This window comes from Rhinolophus ferrumequinum, chromosome 23, assembly GCF_004115265.2.
Source record: "Rhinolophus ferrumequinum isolate MPI-CBG mRhiFer1 chromosome 23, mRhiFer1_v1.p, whole genome shotgun sequence".
Lineage (NCBI taxonomy): Eukaryota > Metazoa > Chordata > Mammalia > Chiroptera > Rhinolophidae > Rhinolophus > Rhinolophus ferrumequinum.
The window spans coordinates 23655039-23673999 of NC_046306.1; the positions used below are offsets into that span (position 1 = coordinate 23655039).

General features: G+C 50.7%; 1 protein-coding gene across 8 annotated transcripts in view; it reads left to right on the forward strand.

Moving 5' to 3' along the window:
• FAM110A (family with sequence similarity 110 member A) overlaps positions 1-18402 on the forward strand; it is a 65441-nt gene extending 47039 nt beyond the window's left edge. The window contains exons 1-4 of one of the 8 annotated variants that reach the window (XM_033095384.1): positions 3395-3618; positions 11009-11157; positions 12828-12988; positions 13567-18402. In XM_033095384.1, coding sequence (XP_032951275.1) covers positions 13664-14551 — 888 coding nt within the window. In that variant the 5' untranslated portion in view covers positions 3395-3618; positions 11009-11157; positions 12828-12988; positions 13567-13663 and the 3' untranslated portion in view covers positions 14552-18402. Of the gene's footprint in view, positions 1-1789; positions 1964-3394; positions 3619-10259; positions 10288-11008; positions 11158-12827; positions 12989-13566 lie in introns of those variants that run through there. The other 7 variants (XM_033095387.1, XM_033095385.1, XM_033095388.1 and 4 more) reach the window with 7 other exon arrangements.
• Positions 18403-18961: the final 559 nt, after the last annotated feature.

An 18961-nucleotide genomic window follows, 5' to 3' on the forward strand; every position in this document is an offset into this window, starting at 1 on the left:
TTTCTAAAAGTACAGTTGCTAGATCGAAGTACAGGCCTACTGATACAGCACAAAATTTCTCAAAACTTTTTGAGAAATGTGACTATGTTGCCCTCCTGAAAGGACATCTGTAATGCAGGGACTCAGCTCCCACTCCCCGCACAAGAACACAGGATATGGTGAGGCCAAAAAGGAACAACAACGGAGCCATGGATAGGGGAGTCATGCCACTATATTCTCGATGATGGCTGGTCAAGACACAAAAGCAAACATCCACCAGTACCTAGATGAGGGGTCCTCCTGCACCCCAGTCTCGCTGGCGGCCCGGCGAGACATAGGAAGTAGGATCAACACAACCTGCAATCCACAATCTGCTTGCTAACCGCACTTGCTAGCAGCAATCTGCTGTCTGCTTCTCTGCCAACCAACCAACCCCCCTAGAGTAGCCACGGCAGTTGTATTAGTGGCTAATGGCTAACCGGTAACAGCTGATGGCCACCCAGCCACAGCGGATGGCCATCTGATTACAGCTGATGGCCATCTAATAACCGAGCCAGCACCTTTCCACGTGAGGCCAAGCGCCTGGAAATTGCTCTCTGGGACTCTGTCCCCACAACATTCCAGTTGACCTCCTCACCTGCCGTGTTTGGAGGGACATAGTTGGGCTGAGATGTCTTTTAATTCACGCCCTTATTTTGTTCTCTCATAGAATATCCTTAAAAATGTTATTTTTTAAAAATAGATCGTACATTAAGGTACAGAATCCAAACTGTATAAAAAATATTTTCTAAAAAGCTTTTCTTCTTTGCTTGTGCCCTAGTCAGCCCAGTAGCCACCACTAGGACCAGTTTCTGGTAGATCCTTCGAGAAAAGTTCAGATGCAAGCAAATACACATAGAGAGAACATCCTTTAAATTAACTGAAATAAAACAACATACAGCCATGGGGTGCATAGAAGATAGGGAGCTGACATCTGAGGCTGATTTCCTCTCGGTTTTGAACTGAGTGGAGAAAATACTGCCAAGGTCAGGATACTGGAGGAGGCACTGAAACAGCCTCAGGCCTGTCTACAGGGCAGGATGTTATTGTCGCTCACATGCTGAGTCAGGATGTGGTCATAGGATCGTCAGCTCCCTCTGATCTGGGCACACTAATGACAGCTTGTCCACCTTCTTATTCTTATGGGCTCTTCCTCCCCACCCCTACACTGCGGGGAAGGGGCAGGCCTGGAATGTTCTCAATCACTCTGAATTCGTAACAAGTACTCAACAAATCATTGAAGACAGGAGACATCACCAATATGCTGTTGGCAGGTGAAGATGCTCAGAGTTCTAGAATCTGAGTGTGCCCAAATGACCTCTCTTCATGTGGCCTCATTTGGAGTCCAAGGGAAGTTCCTTCTGCCCTCTGTTTGTCTCACTTTCTTAATCTGGAATGAGGCTCAGCATTTTTATGTTGTTTTGTTTTAAGCTCCAGGGCACACAGGGCAAAGGCAAGCTTTGAAGCTGTATGGGTCAGCAGGCCCTTTACCCAGGCATCTCAAGTATCTCCCAACCCCTGATTACAGGTGTAGATCACAGAGAAGAATCTAACCACTGCACCAATGTCGTCATTCCTGACACAAACACTGAGAAGCTGAGGTCTGGGAGGCACCCTAGCAGTGTGTTCACATGGTCATATGCCTTTGTAAAATCTGCCAAATCAAGACATTTTAACCTCACTCTGATAAAACTACCATCTCCTTCCACTCTTACTTCCCCTTGTGTCAGATGATGATGGAGCGAGGGCTAGCTAGCATTTTGGAGATCTGGGTCAGAGGATTCTGAGGTTTAGTCAAGGTATAGGAATGGCTTCCCGAGATACACCTACTTAGCTCACCGAGCTTACTCCGCTGGCACTGTGACAAGAAGGTGTAGAGGCATATCCGACATGTACGAATGGTCTTACTTGTTCATGGAAAGTCTGATGGAGGTATGTCAAACAGGTAATTCATAAAAGTAATGTTCTTTTTCTGGATTTTGTAATCTTTGTGGAACTTATCATTTGTTGTGGTTTCTTTGATCTTTCTAACCAAATAATCAGTTTATTACCTAATTTTATAGTTCCTTTCTTAAGTAAGTCTCCCTAAATTGTATAAGCCTCAGGAAATACAAAGTTGGCATCTGCCCCTGCTGAGTTTTATCTGTGTCTTTTAGGATCACAGGATCCTCCCTGCCTTTCCTTACTGCCAAACAAATCTTGCACATTTACACGCCAGACTGCACAGTCATTGTTAGCTATTGATATATTACTCGTCCTCCTCCTGCATTTGTCCAAGGCATGTACACAGTAAGTGCTCAATCATCGGCAATCCAATCCAATCCAATAATTTGAAAGACACTAGCTGGAATAGAAAACAGAGGCTGGTTGTAAATTGAGCAATGCCCTAGACCCAAACAGTGACTCAGCAATGAAATGTCCTCATTTCGAAGAGCCCTTCGAGTTAGTTTATTCTAATCCTCTTAAAAAATGTTTTTTTTTTTTCTTGGCATGTTTAAATATTGGAAAAAATCCATAAAAGCACAATGAAAAAATTAACTGCTGTTATTATAAATGATTATACATATGTACATATGGTATTATGACTGTGTTTAATACATATTTATGTTGTACACAGTACTTTGAGACATACTTTTAAAAAACCTAATATTTCCGTAGCATTTCACCCATACTTTAAATATCTTTTAACTATATAATTTTTAATGGCTTCATAATATTCTTCGTCAGAAAATGGGGATAATTAAAGGTATCCATCTCAAAGGGTTATGCCATGAACACTGACAAGGGTTATATCATGAAAATGATATTTTTTACTTGGCATGTAAAAAGCTCAGTAAACCTAGCTCTTCCCCAGAATGGTTTTATGTAACCAATCCCCTTTCGCTAAGCATTGAGGTTATTTCCATTATTTTGCTATGATAAATAACGCTGGGTTATAGTAATCTTTGCTCATATCTTCGATCATTTCCTTAGTAAATTTCGGGAGTGCTGGATTTTAAAACCAACCTATTTATTGGAAGTGAGAGGGAAAAGGGCTTCCCTGGGCACATACAACGAGTTAGCTGGAAAACCGGGAATAGGAAACACCCGGGGACCCTAAAGTGAGCCTCATCCAGCTGGGGACCGGGAGAAAGTCCTATCTGAGCAACTAGGCATCGGGACTACAGTGCCCGCCGGAAGAACAGGAGGCCAGCGCAAAGGCGCAGGGAGGGGCGGATGCCCAGGCGCAGCGCTCACCTCCGGAAACGAAGCTAAACGGTCGCCTGGCAACCCGGGCGGCGCGGCGTTCGAACGGAAGCGAGGAACCAATCAGGATGTCCGGGGCAAACCATTCCGGTGATAGGGGGGAGGAACGTCATGCCTACTTCCCCTTCCTCTGCGCTGCAGGACCTTCGCTCCGGTGGAGGCCTTAGGACACTCAGATTCCCCCCGCTCAAATCGGGTGCGGAGAGCATCTCGGAACAGTTCCCTGCGGGCTCCCACGTGAGGCTGGGCCCCCCGAGCTGCTTTGGTCACAGCCATTCCCCGCCGGGGTCTGAGCTGTCAGCCTCTCCAAGAACCGCAGTGAAGGAGCCGGGACTCGCCTATAGCCGGCTCCAGGTGAGGGCGCGGGTGGTTTGGGGCGCGAGCCTGGGCCTGGGGGTGGGGGTGGGGCGGTTCCTTTCATCGAGCGCCTTCTGTGTGCGTCCTCTTGGCGTTGTACCTGTGGGAGGCAGTGGTACCTCATTTCACAGATGACACCGCTGAGGATTAGAAGGACAAGTGTCCTAGCCTGGCGAGGTCTTGCAGAGAATCCAATTCAGGTCTTTCTGCTCTACCTCGCGGTCTCTAATCTAGGTAGATCTAAATTTGCCGCAGAGGCCCAGATGGGCAACTGGTGGTCACTTTTTCAGCCTCTTAGCAGCAGGGACACAGCCCCGTGGAGCCTTGGCTGGATCACCTCCCTCCTCCCTCTCCCCCACACCGTCCTCCGGGTGTTCTTCTGGGCGTCTGTCTGATCTTCTCCAGAACTCCACGGGTTAGACTTAGGGCTCATTTGGGATCCTTCTGCCCACGGGGTTCTGAGGGCTTCTCTGGGGGGATCGGGCTGGACTGACATTTCTGGGCTAGATGCCAAGTGGGCAACAGGTGTTGTGACCTTGGAGTCGCTGTTGGACTCTTGGGAATCTGGTCCAGGTTGGGGGAAAAGACAGAGGCAGCCCTTCATCGGAAGCCACTAGTCACGGGAGCCACAGGAGACTTTGGAGTAGGGGGTGGGTCCGGGGCCCCTCCTGGTGGAGCGTCTGACCTAGACCAGGCCCTGCCTCCTGGTGACCCCTGGTCCCCCAAGCTATTATTGTTGGTTTCTTTTTTTTGGTGGGGAAACTGAGGTTCTAAGAAGATAAGATCCTTGCCTGAAGTCACACAGTCGACTTGGCACCGCTGGGGTTGGCTCCCAATCAGTCTGGCTTCAATACTAGACGCTCAGAACCATAGCATCTGAGAGTCTTGAATTTCTTCAAGGGGGGGTTACTTATCCTCTATCCTCGGAACCCCTCCTGACTCTGGAGAGAGGAACTCTGGGAAATCAGAAAGAAAACAAGTCTTTCATTCATTCTTTCCACAAATATTTATCGCTTTCGTATGTCTTGCCCTCCCCCTTGTCTATTCTGTTTTTCTCAGTGGCATTTACCCCATTTGTATATTTTACTTTTTAGTGAGTTTATTATCTTCCTCAACTGGCATGTGATGCAAGGAGAGGCTAGGATGAGGTAAGTGAGGTACTCACCTCCATTGTAAAATTGAGGGGTTCCAAAACCCTCTGTAATCACAGAAACTAAAGCTGACATTTATTGACCGTTTGCAGTGTGTTCTGCTGGTGGGAGAGCAATTGATACGGCCTCTATGGAGTGCATTCCTCCCCATCTCTGTCATAATTACAAATACGTCCTCCCATCAGCTGTCCCACTTCTAGGCCAAGTGGTGTAGGTGCAGTGAGGCTGCCGGGTGGTGTGTAATGGGGAGAGCCTCGCATCAGTAGGAGCTGATGGACTCTTTATGTACCAAGGTGGCACAACGTATAGCAATCAACAACATATATTATTAAGTAAATTAATAACATATATTATAGTGAATAATATATTAACCGCATATATTATTAAGAACAACATATTTTTAAAAAGAATAAGGTGAAAACACACAGCACGTTGCCATATGTGTGAAAAATAGAAAGCATGTCTGTTCATTATTGCTTGTGTCTGCCTAAAATCTCCCTGGAAGGACGCACAATTGCCTGGTTACAGTGGCGCCTGCAGAGAGGGGAACTTACTGGGTAGCAGGGAACAAGAATGGCAGGGAGTTTATTTTTACTCCATTCCCTTTATAGCTCTTGAATTTTGAGCCATATGCGTATATCACCTGGTTGAAAAGTTATATATATATATTGTATATATAAAACTATATATATTAGATTATATGTTTAATCAAAAAACCACTGCCCTGTTTGTGATCTGTAACTGACTTGCTGTGTGACTTTGGGCAAATTTCTTTACATCTCTGGGCCAAGATAAGAATCCATGATGATGAGCTCAGGCCTGGGCAGAGGCAATCCAGACAGGAAGTGGGCTTGGTTGTTTTGCTGTGGGTCTGCCCCAACCCCCACATTCCCCATCCTGTGTGCCAGGCCGTTCCCTAAGGCTTTGTGTGTGGTATCTCTCACATTTAGTCTCCAATGCAAGCCCCTTTATCCCTATTTTGCAACCTCAGATGCAAACAGAGGTGGGCCTTCGGAGATTACTGCCTTATGCGTCTGCCCCCACATCCCTCCCGCAGCCTGCTCACCTCTCCCTTCCTGAAGTTTGGACAAGGCCGCCCTGGGCAAGGCTGACTCTTGGCAAGGCTGACGCCAGGCAGGCTAGGGCACGAGTGTCTGGGGAGACTCCAGAAATAGCGTGGGGCCTGGTGTGGCCCTGGAGGATGCCCCCGCTGGGTGTCTCTGACCTGGACAGCTGGGCTGAAATTGAGCTGGGGCTACTCTACTGGCTGGCCCCTACCCTGCTGCCTGGAGCCTTCCTGATCCTCCTCTGGGGCAGGTGAGGGCCTCCTGTCTCTACCCAAGTCTGGGCGGGCTTCTGCTGAAGAGAAGGAGAGAAGCAGGTGGAAGGAAGGGATGAGGGTGGGGGTGCAGAATGTCATGAAAATTATAAACATCAGAAACCATACCTCCTGCCCTCTCAACTAAGAATGAAAATCACTAACATCTCGTGAGCACTCACTGAGTGCTAAGTACTTTATCAGTATGAACTCATTTAATTCCCTCAATATTATGATGTAAGGTAGTAACCACTATTATGATTTCCACCTCACAAAGGGAAACTGAGCACAAGAGAACTTTAGTAACGTGTACAAGGTCATCCAGAACTGGAATTTGAATCCATGGAGTCTGGCTTCTGGCTTCAGACTCAGTACTCTTTCTCTCTCTTTTTAAAAAAATTTTTATTGGGGAATATTGGGGAATAGTGTGAGTTTTTATAGGACCCATCAACTCCAAACTAAGTCGTTGTCCTTCAATCTAGTTGCGGGGACGCAGTCCACCATCCCAAGCTGGAATTGAACCAGCAACCTTGTTGTTGAGAGCTTGCACTCTAACCAACTGAGCCATCCGGCTGCCTCTTTTTTTTTTAAATGCATATAAAATAAAATGTGCTATTTTAACCATTTTTAAGTGTACTGTTCAATGGCATTAAGTACATTGACATTGTTGTGCAACCATCACCATCCATCTCCAGAATTTTTTCATCTTCCCAGATGGAAACGCCATACCTACTAAACACTAATTCCTTATTCTCCCCTTTCCCCAGCCCCTAGGAACCACCATGCTACTGTGTTGCTATGAATTGACTACTCTAGGTACCTCATATAAGTGGAATCATACGGTATTTGTCCTTTGTGACTAGCTTATTTCACTTCGCATAATGCCTTCAAGGTTAACCTATGTTGTAGCCTGTGTCAGAATATCCTTCCTTTTCAAGGCTGAGTAATATTCCATTATATGTTTGTATCACATTCATTTATTCATCTGGTAATGAACTCTTGGTTTGCTTCTACCTTTTGGCTATTGGGAATAATTCTACTATGAACATAGGTATACAAATATCTGTTCGAGTCCCTGCTTTCAATTCTCTTGGGTCTATACCCAGAAGTGAAATTGCTGGATCCTCTGCTTAATTCTATTTAAAAAAATTTTGCCTAACTGCCATATTCTTTCTACAGTGGCTACACCATTTTATATTCTCAACAGTGTACAAGGGTTCTAATTTCTCCACATCCTCACCAACATTTGTTATTTTCTGTTTTGTTTTGTTTTTGTTGTTGGTTGGCTTGTTTTCTTTTGGTAATGGCCATCTGAATGACATGGCATCTCACTGTGGTTTGGATTTCTATGTCCCTACTGAGTAGTGATGTTGAGCATCTTTTCATGTGCTTATTGTCATTTGTAGACCTCCTTTGGAGAAATGGTTATTCAAGTGACTCTGCACTCTTAGATTTGTAACCTCTGAGAGAAGTGGGTCAGTATTTTGGGCTGATGAATTCCTCACCCAGGAGCTGGCACTGGAGCATCGGGTTGGTGGAATAGTTATCACAGCTCATGCTTTGGTGGCGTTTGTCATGCACAGGCCTCTGGGAGGGAGGCACTGTCAGGAGTCCTGTTTCACAGTTGGGAAAACTGAGGCATGGAGAAGTTGAGTACCTTACCCAAGGTCTCATAGCCGACCTCTGGTGGAGCTGGGATTTGAACCCAGGCAGGACAATTCCAGAGTCCATGCTAGAGAAGTGGCCAGGGAGATGGAATGGAAAAGGGCACTGCGGGCAGTGGTGCCAGTGTGTGCAGAAGTCCGTATGTGGCATCTGGAGGTTTGGAGACAGAACAGGGCTTAGCTAGAAATGGCTGGAGCCCAGCTTAAATGGCGTGACTGAGGCTGGAGGAAGAGTAGGGTAGGTGTGGGAAGGCCTGGGGCAGGGTCGGGGGTTGGGAGGAAGCTTCGTGCTGAGGGGCCTTGGCTTTTGAGGTGGCCTAGTTCCAGTCCTGCCACTTGGTCAATGGCGTTGCCTCTTGTGTATGGTCCCTGGAGGAAGAAAGTATGGAAGAGTGTGGTGGAGTTCCCAGCCCAGTGGGGAGATGGGAAACAAGTGACAGATAAGTGAATATCTAAAGTGACAGGTGTGATGAATGTTTGGAAGGGAACAAAGTGGGTGTGAGAATTGACAGGAGTCTCAGAGTAATCAGGGAGGCCTCAGTACGTGACATTTGAAGTGAGACCTGAGAGGTGAGGGAAGAGGTTTCAGGCAGAGAACAGAAGGTGCTGAGGCCCTGAGGCAGGAAAGACCTTGGTGTGTTCAGGACAGCAGGGAGGGCTGTGTGGCTAGAGCAGAAAAGTTTGGAGATGAGGTGGAAAAGGAGGGCAGGGGCTGGATCCTGGAGGGCCTGAGGGCTGAGTGCAGGTTTGAATTTTATTCTAACGTGATGGGGACCCACAGGGGATTTTAAGTGATGTTGGGAAAACATTGCCATTATTGTTCCCATTTTATAGCTGAGGGAACTGAGACCCAGAACTATAGCCAGGGAGTGCTCTATGGCTGATGTTCTCCCTCTGGAGTCAAGAGAGGCTGAGATTCCTTAGGAGCCCCTTGGTGAGTGACCAAAGCGCAACACTGGAGACTTGGCCCCGTGTTCTCCCCACCCTCCCATGCCTGTGTTCAAATCCTGGCTCTGCTATTTACCAGCTGTGTGACTTCAGGCAAGTGGTCCCACCTCTCTGTGCCTCAGTATTCTCAACTGTAAAATAGGCATAATATAGTAGTACCTATCCCACAGGGCAGGTATGAGGATCAAAAGAGTTAATATATATAAAGTGTTTAGGACATTGCCAGGTACAAAGAAAGCACTCAGTAAAGTTCTTACCTATTTTATTATGAAAATTGTTATTTTTGCTTTGCCTTTACTACAATTAGGGCCTAACTGAGCCCTCCCCTACCCCACTGTTGCCTCCCCTCCAGGCAGGGACCCAGCAGGCCATCGTGGGAAGGGTGGTCTTGTCTCCCTCATCCCCCTAAAATCAGACCCCAGGGCCTGGAGGAGGCCTCAGCGTTGACTCATTCCTAGGGGGAAGAGAGCTGTTCCCTGAGTCACTTCCTGTTCTCTCAAGCCCTTCACCCCAATCCTGGTACAAAACCCTACTAGGCACTGACATGGCACTTGGCCATCTTCCGCCTCCCCAGGGTTTGAAGCTGGGGGCACTTCCTTCCCGGGGGCTCAGGATCCCTGTGGAAACTGGCCTAATCAAGCGCGCCACCTGAAGTGACATAACCGGGCTTGGGCTGGCAGAGGAGACAATCACCTCTTCCCAGGGATTCCTGACTGCAGGGCTGCTGTGTCCTGTAAAATGGGGATTAAGTAGTTCCTCTTTTGGGGGTGGGGATTCCAGAGATCTAAATAAGTACAGTGCCTGGCACTCAAAAATTGTAGTTATTATTAGTGCTATTATTGCTGTTACCAATGCTTACAGCTTGCTCCAAGCTTCTACAGCACGGTCAGGACCTAAAAAGGCACGTTGGCCTGGCCTGGAAGATGGCATGCTCCTCACTTGGTAGACTGGAGGTCCCCATAGGTCCAACATCCTGCCCAGGGACACAGCTAGAAAGGGGTGGCATTCAGGCTTGGTCTGGAGGGAAAGTACCCAGGTTGGACTCCTCAGGGTGACTCCCGGCAACTGACTCAGCCTGTCCCAGCCTTAGTATTCTGTTAGTCAAGTGGGGATAATAATAGAGCTCACCTCACAGGGGTTGTTGGGAAGATTAAAATGCGTTAATTAATACCAGGAAAAGCACTTTCTCATGCTGTGCAGTGAACATTAACTGGGGGTATTGTGGCTGTGGGAGAGGGGGACTGGGTGCTCTTGCCCGAGTGGGCCATGGGGACTCCATGCACCAGATGTGCAGATGGGGTTAGTGAGGCTGTAGAATCGGCGGCCTGGGCTCCCAGAAGAGCTTCCTGGGGTGGGCGGGAGAGGGGGGCGGCAGGGACCGGGTCCTGGCGCTGAGCCGACTGCCAGCGCATCTGGGCTCTGGTTCAGGCTGCTGCCTGGCTTTCAGCCTTCTCTTTTTTGGGTAATACCTGGGCCGGCGGGTTCACCTGCCTGCTGCTGGCCGCCGGAAGTTGCGCAAACGCGTGTTACCTGAGCCCCAGGTGGGCCGGGCCAGAGCGCAGTGTAGTGGAAAGGCTGCAGCCAGGTATGTGTGGGCCGGGGGTGCCCGGCCGGGGTGGGGGGCGGCCCGGGCACCCCTCCCTCCTCGGGAAGGCGGGGATCGAGTAGGGGCTCACCTTTCAGCCAGGATGAGACCTTCAAAGTCGAGCAGTCAGCCCCCTCATTTAAGAGCGAGGCCAACCCGGGCTCAGAGAGGGGCGGCGAGCTGCTAGAGTCACACAGCGCGCGGCCTCCGCCGCTGGGATTCCCCAAGATTGCCCCGAAATGGGGAAGGACAGAAGCCAGAACGGGAATCCGAGCTGCCCCTACTCCCTCTCTGCAGCCTCCAGGGAAGTCGGTGGGGAGGGGGTGAGATGGAGCTGCATGCCCCGGGAATGCCAACGAGAAGGGCCCAGGGCCAGCGCGTTTGGGGCTATTTATGGGTAACGTTTGAAATCCGTAGGCGTTGGGTGATGAGAGGAGGCCTCAGAGACTCATAGAGAACGAATCCCACCTGGGGACTGGGACCCTGGCTTCAACTCGCATGAGCCTCCACCCCTCCCTTTGCCCACCTGTGAAGTGGGGCTTGTTTAGATCAGCTCCCTGAGTAGCCTCTATCATGTGCCTCCTTTGTCCGCGGTCCGGTCGCAGACAGACCCTTCCGGATCTTGCTTACAGACCCCTGCGAGGGGGGCGGTCTGCGGAGTTGGGTCAAAGTCCTAAGAAAAACAAGGAGCCGCGTTCATGGAGCACCGCCTTTTTGCCAGGTGCTGAGGAATGTCCTCGACCTGTTTTATCTCTCCATCCTTTCGGTGACCTGGAGGCTCGGGGAAGTCTATTTTTAACCTCATTTCGCAGATAAGAAAACGGAGTCTGTGAGAGGCGAGGCTGCTTGCAGGAGGCGCACAGCGGACAGGTGGGTGAGCCCCAGGCAGGCAGGTGGGCCAAGGGCCTCAAAGCCCAGCACCGCTCCTCACATTTGTCCCTGGGGCCAGCAGGTCAGGCCAGAGGTGATGCGCTCCGCCCTCCCCCACCCCCCAGCGCGGGGCTTCTGCCCTGGCCCTGCCCATCTGACCTCCTTCCTCCTGGTTTCCCCGGATGGTGCCCTGGAGGGAACCACCGCCATCGACGGGTTGGACTGGTTTGGGAGGTGTCGGCCCCGGGGGTGGGGCAGAATCTAGCTACCTCTACAGGGCTCAGCAAAGCTGCCTGTCCTGCCAGACCCTTCCCTCCGGAGGTCTTCTGGGGGTCGTCCCTGAGTGGAGTACCCTTCCTTTCCCACCTACTCCATCCCTTCTACCTCGGGAGCAACCCTGGCCCTTGGCCAAAAGCCCTCCAAGTTTCTGTTCTCAACTTTCCATTGCAGGAGAGGTCTCAAACTGGGGCGGGGGGCCACATGGAGAGGCGGAGGTGGCAGGTATGTTTGCAAACTTGCTTGCCCCCTCCGTGCAATGTTTTTTAAAAATTATTATTATTGAATATGCTAACATTTAAGAATCTGGAGTTTTCCTGCGCTTCTGGATTTCCAGCTTCCTAGAATATTCTGCACTTACCACCTTGACCCATTGCCTACAGTAGGCTGGGTGTGCCCCTCTCTAGTTTATCCAAGGTCTGCCCATTCACATTTGGCCCCCATAGGCATTTCAAATCAATAAAAGTTTATTGAATATCTATTACGTGTCGAGAGCAATATCTTGAAACTGAGATACAGTGAACAAAACAGACCCCACCACCCCTGCCCTCATAGTGCTGATATTTTAGAGGAATGGGAACAACAAAGAGTAAAGCTATAAACATAATAGATGAGTAGAATTAGGTTTATATGAGTTTGTGTCTTATTTATCTGCTCTGGGACCTGGGTTGGTCATTTCTTTGAGTCTCAGTTTCTCCATCTGTAAAATGAGGTGACAGTGATCTATCTCACAGGCTTGTTGGGGGAGTACAGGAGAGAATGGTGTCAAATGTCCAGCATACAGTAGAGAACCCTGCCTCCCTACCTCAATCCACACTCTCCCTGGAATTGTGGATGTCTGAGTGGGGCTGTCCAATAGAGCTTTCTGCTTATGGATGGAAATGCTCTCATCTCTGCTGTCTATTGTAGTGACCACTAGCTACATGTGGCCAGTGTGATTCAGAACTGAACTGTAAGTTTTTATTTTATTTAAATTTAAAGCTAAGGTTGTGGCTAGTGGCTATTGAATTAGACAACACAACACTAGATGGCCTGCACTACAAGTCCTCTTGGGGATCATCTAGACAAAATCCTCCTCCCCCAGTTAACAGATGAGAAAGTTCGGGACTTGGTCCACAGGTTGTCTCCTGGCCCATCTCCAGGGAGGCTGCAGGGGCATTTTGTGGCCCCAGCCCTTCCTTGGAAAAAGGGACACAGGTGCCTTGATGCCTGGGGTATCAGGCCTTGATGCCTAGGTAATCATGTAGATACTTGTGCCCCCAGGTGTGGGCCCTCCCGCCGATGGGTGCCTATGCTATGGCCGCTGGCAGATCAAGAGCGGGGCTGTATGATCTTGGGTATTTTCGGCCGCTCTTAGAGGAGTGTCGCTTAGGGCTGATGTTCCCCTGACACAGGCACACATGGATCACCTTGGGCCTGGCATTGAAGTGCCAAACTGGAAGCTGTTGGTGTCTGGACTCCACTGGGGCGGGGGTGGCGATTTTCTGCACTTCTCCCCCTCAAGCTCTGCTGCTGTGCCTGGGGCCTGGCATGTCTAGGCCGGTGGATGGCACAGGTCAGCTTCCTGCCTGGGTGGGTGAGGGTGGAGGTGGTACCATTCTCCCTCCCTGGGGGTAGTCCAGGTGGGGGTGGAGCCCTTTCTCTTGGTCACCTGACCCAAAGACCCCTGTGTCAGCATCTTGCTTGGAGGCAAGGAGCAGAGCCACGGACTTGCTGAATTAGCTTAATCAAGTTGGTTGCCTCCCTGGGCTTCAGTTTCACCATCTGCAAAATGGAGCTGTTAAGAGGACCGACTGAGGTTGAGCCAGCTCCTACCCAGCACACAGCTCGGAGCCCAGTTTGCTTCCTTTAAAGTGTGCCTTGCTCTCTCTTTTCTGCTCAGGCTGCCCATGCCTTTTTCTTTGGCACCTTTTTTTTCCTCTCTGCGTTTGCTGTGCAGGGTCCTGGGAGGAAGGCAGGGGTATGGGCGGAGCCACAAGGCCTGCAGCTGGTGTTTTCTGCCTTCTGATTGGCTCCCTCTGAATCAGGGGCGTGGCCTTCACTTTTAATAGGAAAGGAGTCTCAGCCTCTTCCAGTCTTTGCTGAGCCTTTGTCTGAGCTGCTCAGCCACTCTCTTTCTTTCCTCCCCTGCAGCGGTTGCCGGCGTCCAGCTGCCAACTTTCTGCCTGGATCTCTGTCTCCTCATTTCTCCGATCTCCTCATACAGAAGCCTTTGGGGTATGTAACAGCCATGCCTGTGGACACGCTGTCTCCCGGAACCCGCGACACCCCCGCTCTACCTTTCCGCCTGCGGACTAAGGTCCCGGGTTACCTGCTCCGGCGGCCAGCAGATAGTGGAGCCCGGAAACCTAGTGCTGTGGAGCGCCTGGAGGCAGACAAGGCCAAGTACGTCAAGAGCCTGCATGTGGCCAACACCCGCCAGGAACCTGTGCAGCCCCTGCTGTCCAAACAGCCACTCTTCAGTCCTGGGACTCGCCGCACAGTGCTCACTTCCAGCCGTCGAGCCCTGCCTGGCCCCGGCCGTCGACCCCATCTGGACCTGGACATCCTTAGCAGCCTCATCGACTTGTGTGATAGTCCCGTGTCCCCTGCCGAGGCCAGCCGTACTCCGGGACGGGCGGAGGGAGCCCGTCAGGACCCCCCTGCCACTCCCCCACGCCCACCACCCAGTACGACTGCGGTCCGCCGAGTGGATGTCCGTCCCCTGCCGGCCTCACCTGCCCAGCCCTGCCCATCACCAGGCACTGCAGCTGCCTCCAGCCCGGCCCGGCCCCCGGGTTTGCAGCGCTCCAAGTCGGACCTAAGTGAGCGCTTCTCGCGGGCAGCTGCCGACCTGGAGCGATTTTTTAACTTCTGTGGCCTGGACCCAGAGGAGGCACGGGGGTTGGGTGTGGCCCACCTGGCGAGGGCCAGCTCAGACATCGTGTCCCTGGCGGGGCCCAGTGCTGAGCCAGACAGCTCCGAAGGGGGCTGCTCCCTCCGCAGCTCTGCCACCGTTGAGGAGCGGGCCCGGGAGCGCGTCCCGTATGGCGTGTCCGTGGTCGAGCGCAACGCCCGAGTGATCAAGTGGCTGTACGGGTTGCGGCAAGCGCGGGAGACCCCAGCGGCTGAGTGCTAGGCCTCCACTGGACTGGGCATTCGTCACAGGGCAGATGATGGAGAGGCAATTGATCCCTTGACCCCGCCTCCATCCATTCCCTGGTTTGCAGCAGACAAGAGGCTGCTTGCTGCCTTGTGTGAACTAGGTATGGAGGCAAAGACTCAGAGGCTGGACCAGCATCCATCTGGCAAGGACCGACCTTGGAGAGAGTTAGTTGCCTCTTGACTTTGGACCACTCCCTGTCTCTCAGATGTAGGGGTTTTGACATGAGTGTACCTCTGTTTGGCTCCTCTCGGGGGTTTGGGGCACTTAGCTCTCCTCACTGAGAATGAGGGGCCAAGGATCTCATCCGGTCTGTCTACCCAGTTGCTCTGTTTCTTTCTTCCTTCCTTCGCTTCTGTTCTTTGCTGACTTCCTCTTCCTTACTCAGTGGGCCCTGGTTCCCTGGTAATTCACGCTGGGGTGGGGGAAGGGAAGAAGGGGCTATCCACTGTTCTTCCCAGGCTTTGGCAACCTGGCCCAGGTGGGTAGACTACAGTAGGGACCAGTAGGAGTTTGCACGGCTCTGACTTCCCTCCCTTTGGTTAATAAACACAAATGCTTGTTTTTCAAGGGCTGGGTCATCAGACTCTTCTGTGTTTACAAGGGGAAGAGGTGGGAGAAGTCTTGGGGTGGAGCCTTCCAAACCTAGTAATTGTTCACCCCTGGAGCTGGTAGCACATGAGGTTCAGTGGTTGGCCTGGCCTGAGGGATCCTCATAACCCCTCTAGGAGGTTGGTGGGCCTCCTTCACACAGGAGGAAACTGGGTCTGGCCACCGAGTGAATCGAGAGAGAGCTGGGACTGGAACTGGGTGGGGTCTTTCCCCTGGACCAGGAAGGGGAACTGCCCGGGAAAGGCTGACATGATTATAGACCCCCCAGACCATGAGTCTTCTGACCTCCCTCACCCCCTGCCTAGCTCCTGAGAGGGCAGGAAGCTCAGAGAGCAAACCCTGAACTTGAGGTCACATGGGCTTTAGAGTGGGGGTTGGAAGTGAGAGTTCTTAGAGGAAGAGGGACATCGGGTGGACAGCACAAAATAAATGGATTTGCCTCCAGCTCTGAGTGACTTTGGCCTGAGGGGACAGTTGGACAGCACAGTCTTCTTTGGGTTGGGGGAGGGGAGGAGGCCACTGGCACAGAGGTCTCACCTTCTTCCCATCTCCCTTCGGGTTAGTTACCTGCTAGGAAACCCTACCTTGGCTGGTGGAGCAATCAGTGCTATGGCCTGGGAACACAAAGGGTGAAAGCATGGGTGGCCTCTGCCCATCTCAGGGGTAGGAGAGGGGATGGGCTGGGTGGTGCTTCCTTTCTGAAGGCTGCCTTGGCTGCAGCGCTCAGAAACAGGAAGCTCTAATGGGGGCCCTGGTGACAGGTTTGATGTAGGTTTTATTTTAAGCATAAAGAGGAGATTTCCTTTGGGCTGTTGACAAATATCCAGGTCAGCCCAGCTGTCTGTCTGTCTGTCTGTCTGACACAGTCTACATCCAGCCCCCTGGGGATTGGGGTAGGCCTGGGCAGTTTGGGGAAACAAGGGAAAATTGGGTTACAGAAGAGGATGCCGTTCCAGCCCATGAGAAATGGAATCCACCCCCTCATGATACAGAGGGGGAGACTGAGGCACAGGGAGGGTGATCATCAGCCCAGAGGCAGCCAGAAGGTTTAACATTGCAGGACCTGGGCCTCCTGGTCCCCAAGTTATAGTGATGGAGTCAGGTGGATAATCTGGGCAGGCTTTACAGAGGGGGTGTCTTCTGAGGTGTCAAAGACCAGTCCCTCCAGGCAACCTGGCCCGAATTCTGTGCTAAGTGTTGCCCCTTGCTGTGCCCTGCCAGCCCTTAGGAACACAAGAAGGTAGGCGTGCTAGCTGCGTTTCACCTGTGGAGAAATGGAGGTTCATGTCAGAGGACTGGTGGGTGATGGCCTGGGAGACCCTTTGTTCCTGGAGGAGACTTAAGCGCTGGGCTTAGACGCTTCACACTCACCTTGTCACTGAATCCTCAAGGTGACCTTTCAAGGGTCGCCTTAGAAGGTTGCCTCTTGGCTTTCAGCAGGAAGGGTAGTAGCTTGTGGGCTGTCCCAGAGCAGGTCTGCACTCTAGCCTGGGGTCACACCCTGGCCTATGGACACCCCAAAGTCAGCAGCACCCTGGCTCCCTGGTTCTCCTGACACATGCCCCACCTCTTCCCCATCCTGGCAGACTTTCTCCTTGGCCACTTTATTGAGCACCTACTGGGTGCCATGCAGTGGGTAAGACAGTCGTGGACCCTGCCCTAGTCTTGGGGTGGGGAGGGGTTGGGCAGCTAAGCAGTAGGCACATAGTCATATGATGTGGAGCAGGTGTGAACAGCCTGAAGCCCAGAGCTGTTCCCAGGAGCTGGGCGGAGGTAGCAGAGAAGGGCACTGGGAGGGTCTGTTGTAAAGAGAGCAGGGTGGGATTCTTAAAAGTGGGGAAGGTGCCAGTATGAGCCTTGATTTCTCCAAAGAAGTTTCCTGGCTCGGGAGGGCTCTCTCTCCGTCAGGATTTTGTAGCCTACCACCTTCCCATGTGGGGAGCTGTAGAGAGAGCAGCTTGGGGCTTCTGCTACTCCCTCCTACCAGCCTGCCAGCCTCAGGGATCTGCAGAAACAGCCCCTCTATTGTTCTGCCTCCAGTTGGAGCGTGAGGGTCAGTGAGTGGCAGCCTCTGTGTTTCAGTCCCTCTGAGGGCCTGCAGCTGCTGTCCCGTCCCCTGGGGCTGCCGGGCCCCTGTAGCAGCTCCCCCAGGCCAGACTGGCCCCAGCTGCCTAGCCCCTAATTAGGTAGAGATGAGATCTGCCCCCTGATCTATTTCCCACCAGCTAATTATATACACGTGGGCTTGGGAGACCGGCAAACTGGCTGCTCACTTCTGTCATGAAGGTGTGATGGGCCCCTGGGAAAGGCACCTGACCCCACCTGCCAGACTTTACCCTCTTGGCAGAGGATGAGATGTAGCTAGATGTCCCTGGTGAAATGGTTCTGGTTCTGCTACTGAGGCATTCAAAGGGATCAGGGGTACGAGACCTCCACCTTGCCTGACATCCAGGTGGAGCAGAGCGGACTGAAGAAATTAGGCTATAGGTCCCTGATTCTAGGATCCCTGGGTAGGGTGGGGACATGGGAGAGACCACGGTGACAGCTGTCTCCCAGACAGACATGCACACAGGAGGGTTTAGAGTTGTTTGGGTCCATCCAGGCCCAAGACAGAATACCCCATTCAGATTTTTAAAAATTTAATATTTTTCAGATAATACATTCAATATTTCCTCCAACACTTGAAGAAAATCTTCAAACTTAAAGAAAATTTGAAAGAATTGTACAGTGAACACATATACCTACCTAGTAGATGCGCAATTCTTAATATTTTGCTAGATTTGCTTTATCAGGCATCTATTCATTTATCCATCCCTCTTATCCTTCTATTAAGACGTCTTATTTTTTGGAAGCTTTTCAAAGTAAGTTGCAAACATCAGTGCATGTCCCCTTAAAGGCATTTTAGCATGCATATCATTAGCTATATTTCTTTTTGTTTACAGTTCTTTTTTCTTTTTGCTTGGGAGGTGGAGGTAAAATTTACATACATTGAAATGCACAGATCTTTTCCTGAGTTCAGAGGAGTGCATACTGTACCCCAAACCCCAATCAGGATATAGAGCAGCACCATCCATGGAAAAGTCCCTCGTTTTCTTTCCCTGTCAATTCCTGTTCCTACCTCGTGGATGTATCTATATAAATTAAATAGTATTAAAAAACAGCGTCTTGCTCTGTACTCACTCCTAGGCCTGCTCCCCGCAAAGCAACCTCATTCAACTTTTAACTATTTCTTCCCGTCCTTTCCTCCATATTTATAAGTAACAGGCTTTTCCTGCTGTTTTCTTGATTAATTTTAGGCAAATATTGACCGACTTTCTGGTTTGGTGTCTTCACGATATGGCTTTTACAGCTTGACGGCCTGAATCCTAGCCCTTGAACTGAGTGGCCATATCTGACTGGCCATATGATCTTGGGCAAGTGAGTTAACTTTCTTGTGCCTCAGTTTCCTCATTTGTAAAATGAGAGTAATAAGAATATTTAAGTTGTTGGATTGTTGTGAGGATTCCCCATGTAAAGTGCCTGGAAAAATGCACTTTACCCAGTGAGTGGTTAACTGTGTTCCTTTTTCTAATTATTATTATCAAGGAAGATTGAACTGTTCTCACCCTCCTCTCCTTTCAATCTAGATTTATCACAGGTTTCCATTAAATGAATATTTAGTGTTATTTATATTGCAACTATATAAGAATTATTTCCTGCTAAGCCGAATCACATGTTATGGTTACGTTTCCTTTCTCATGAAACTCTTTGTTTTTTCCTGGAGTTCCTACCTGC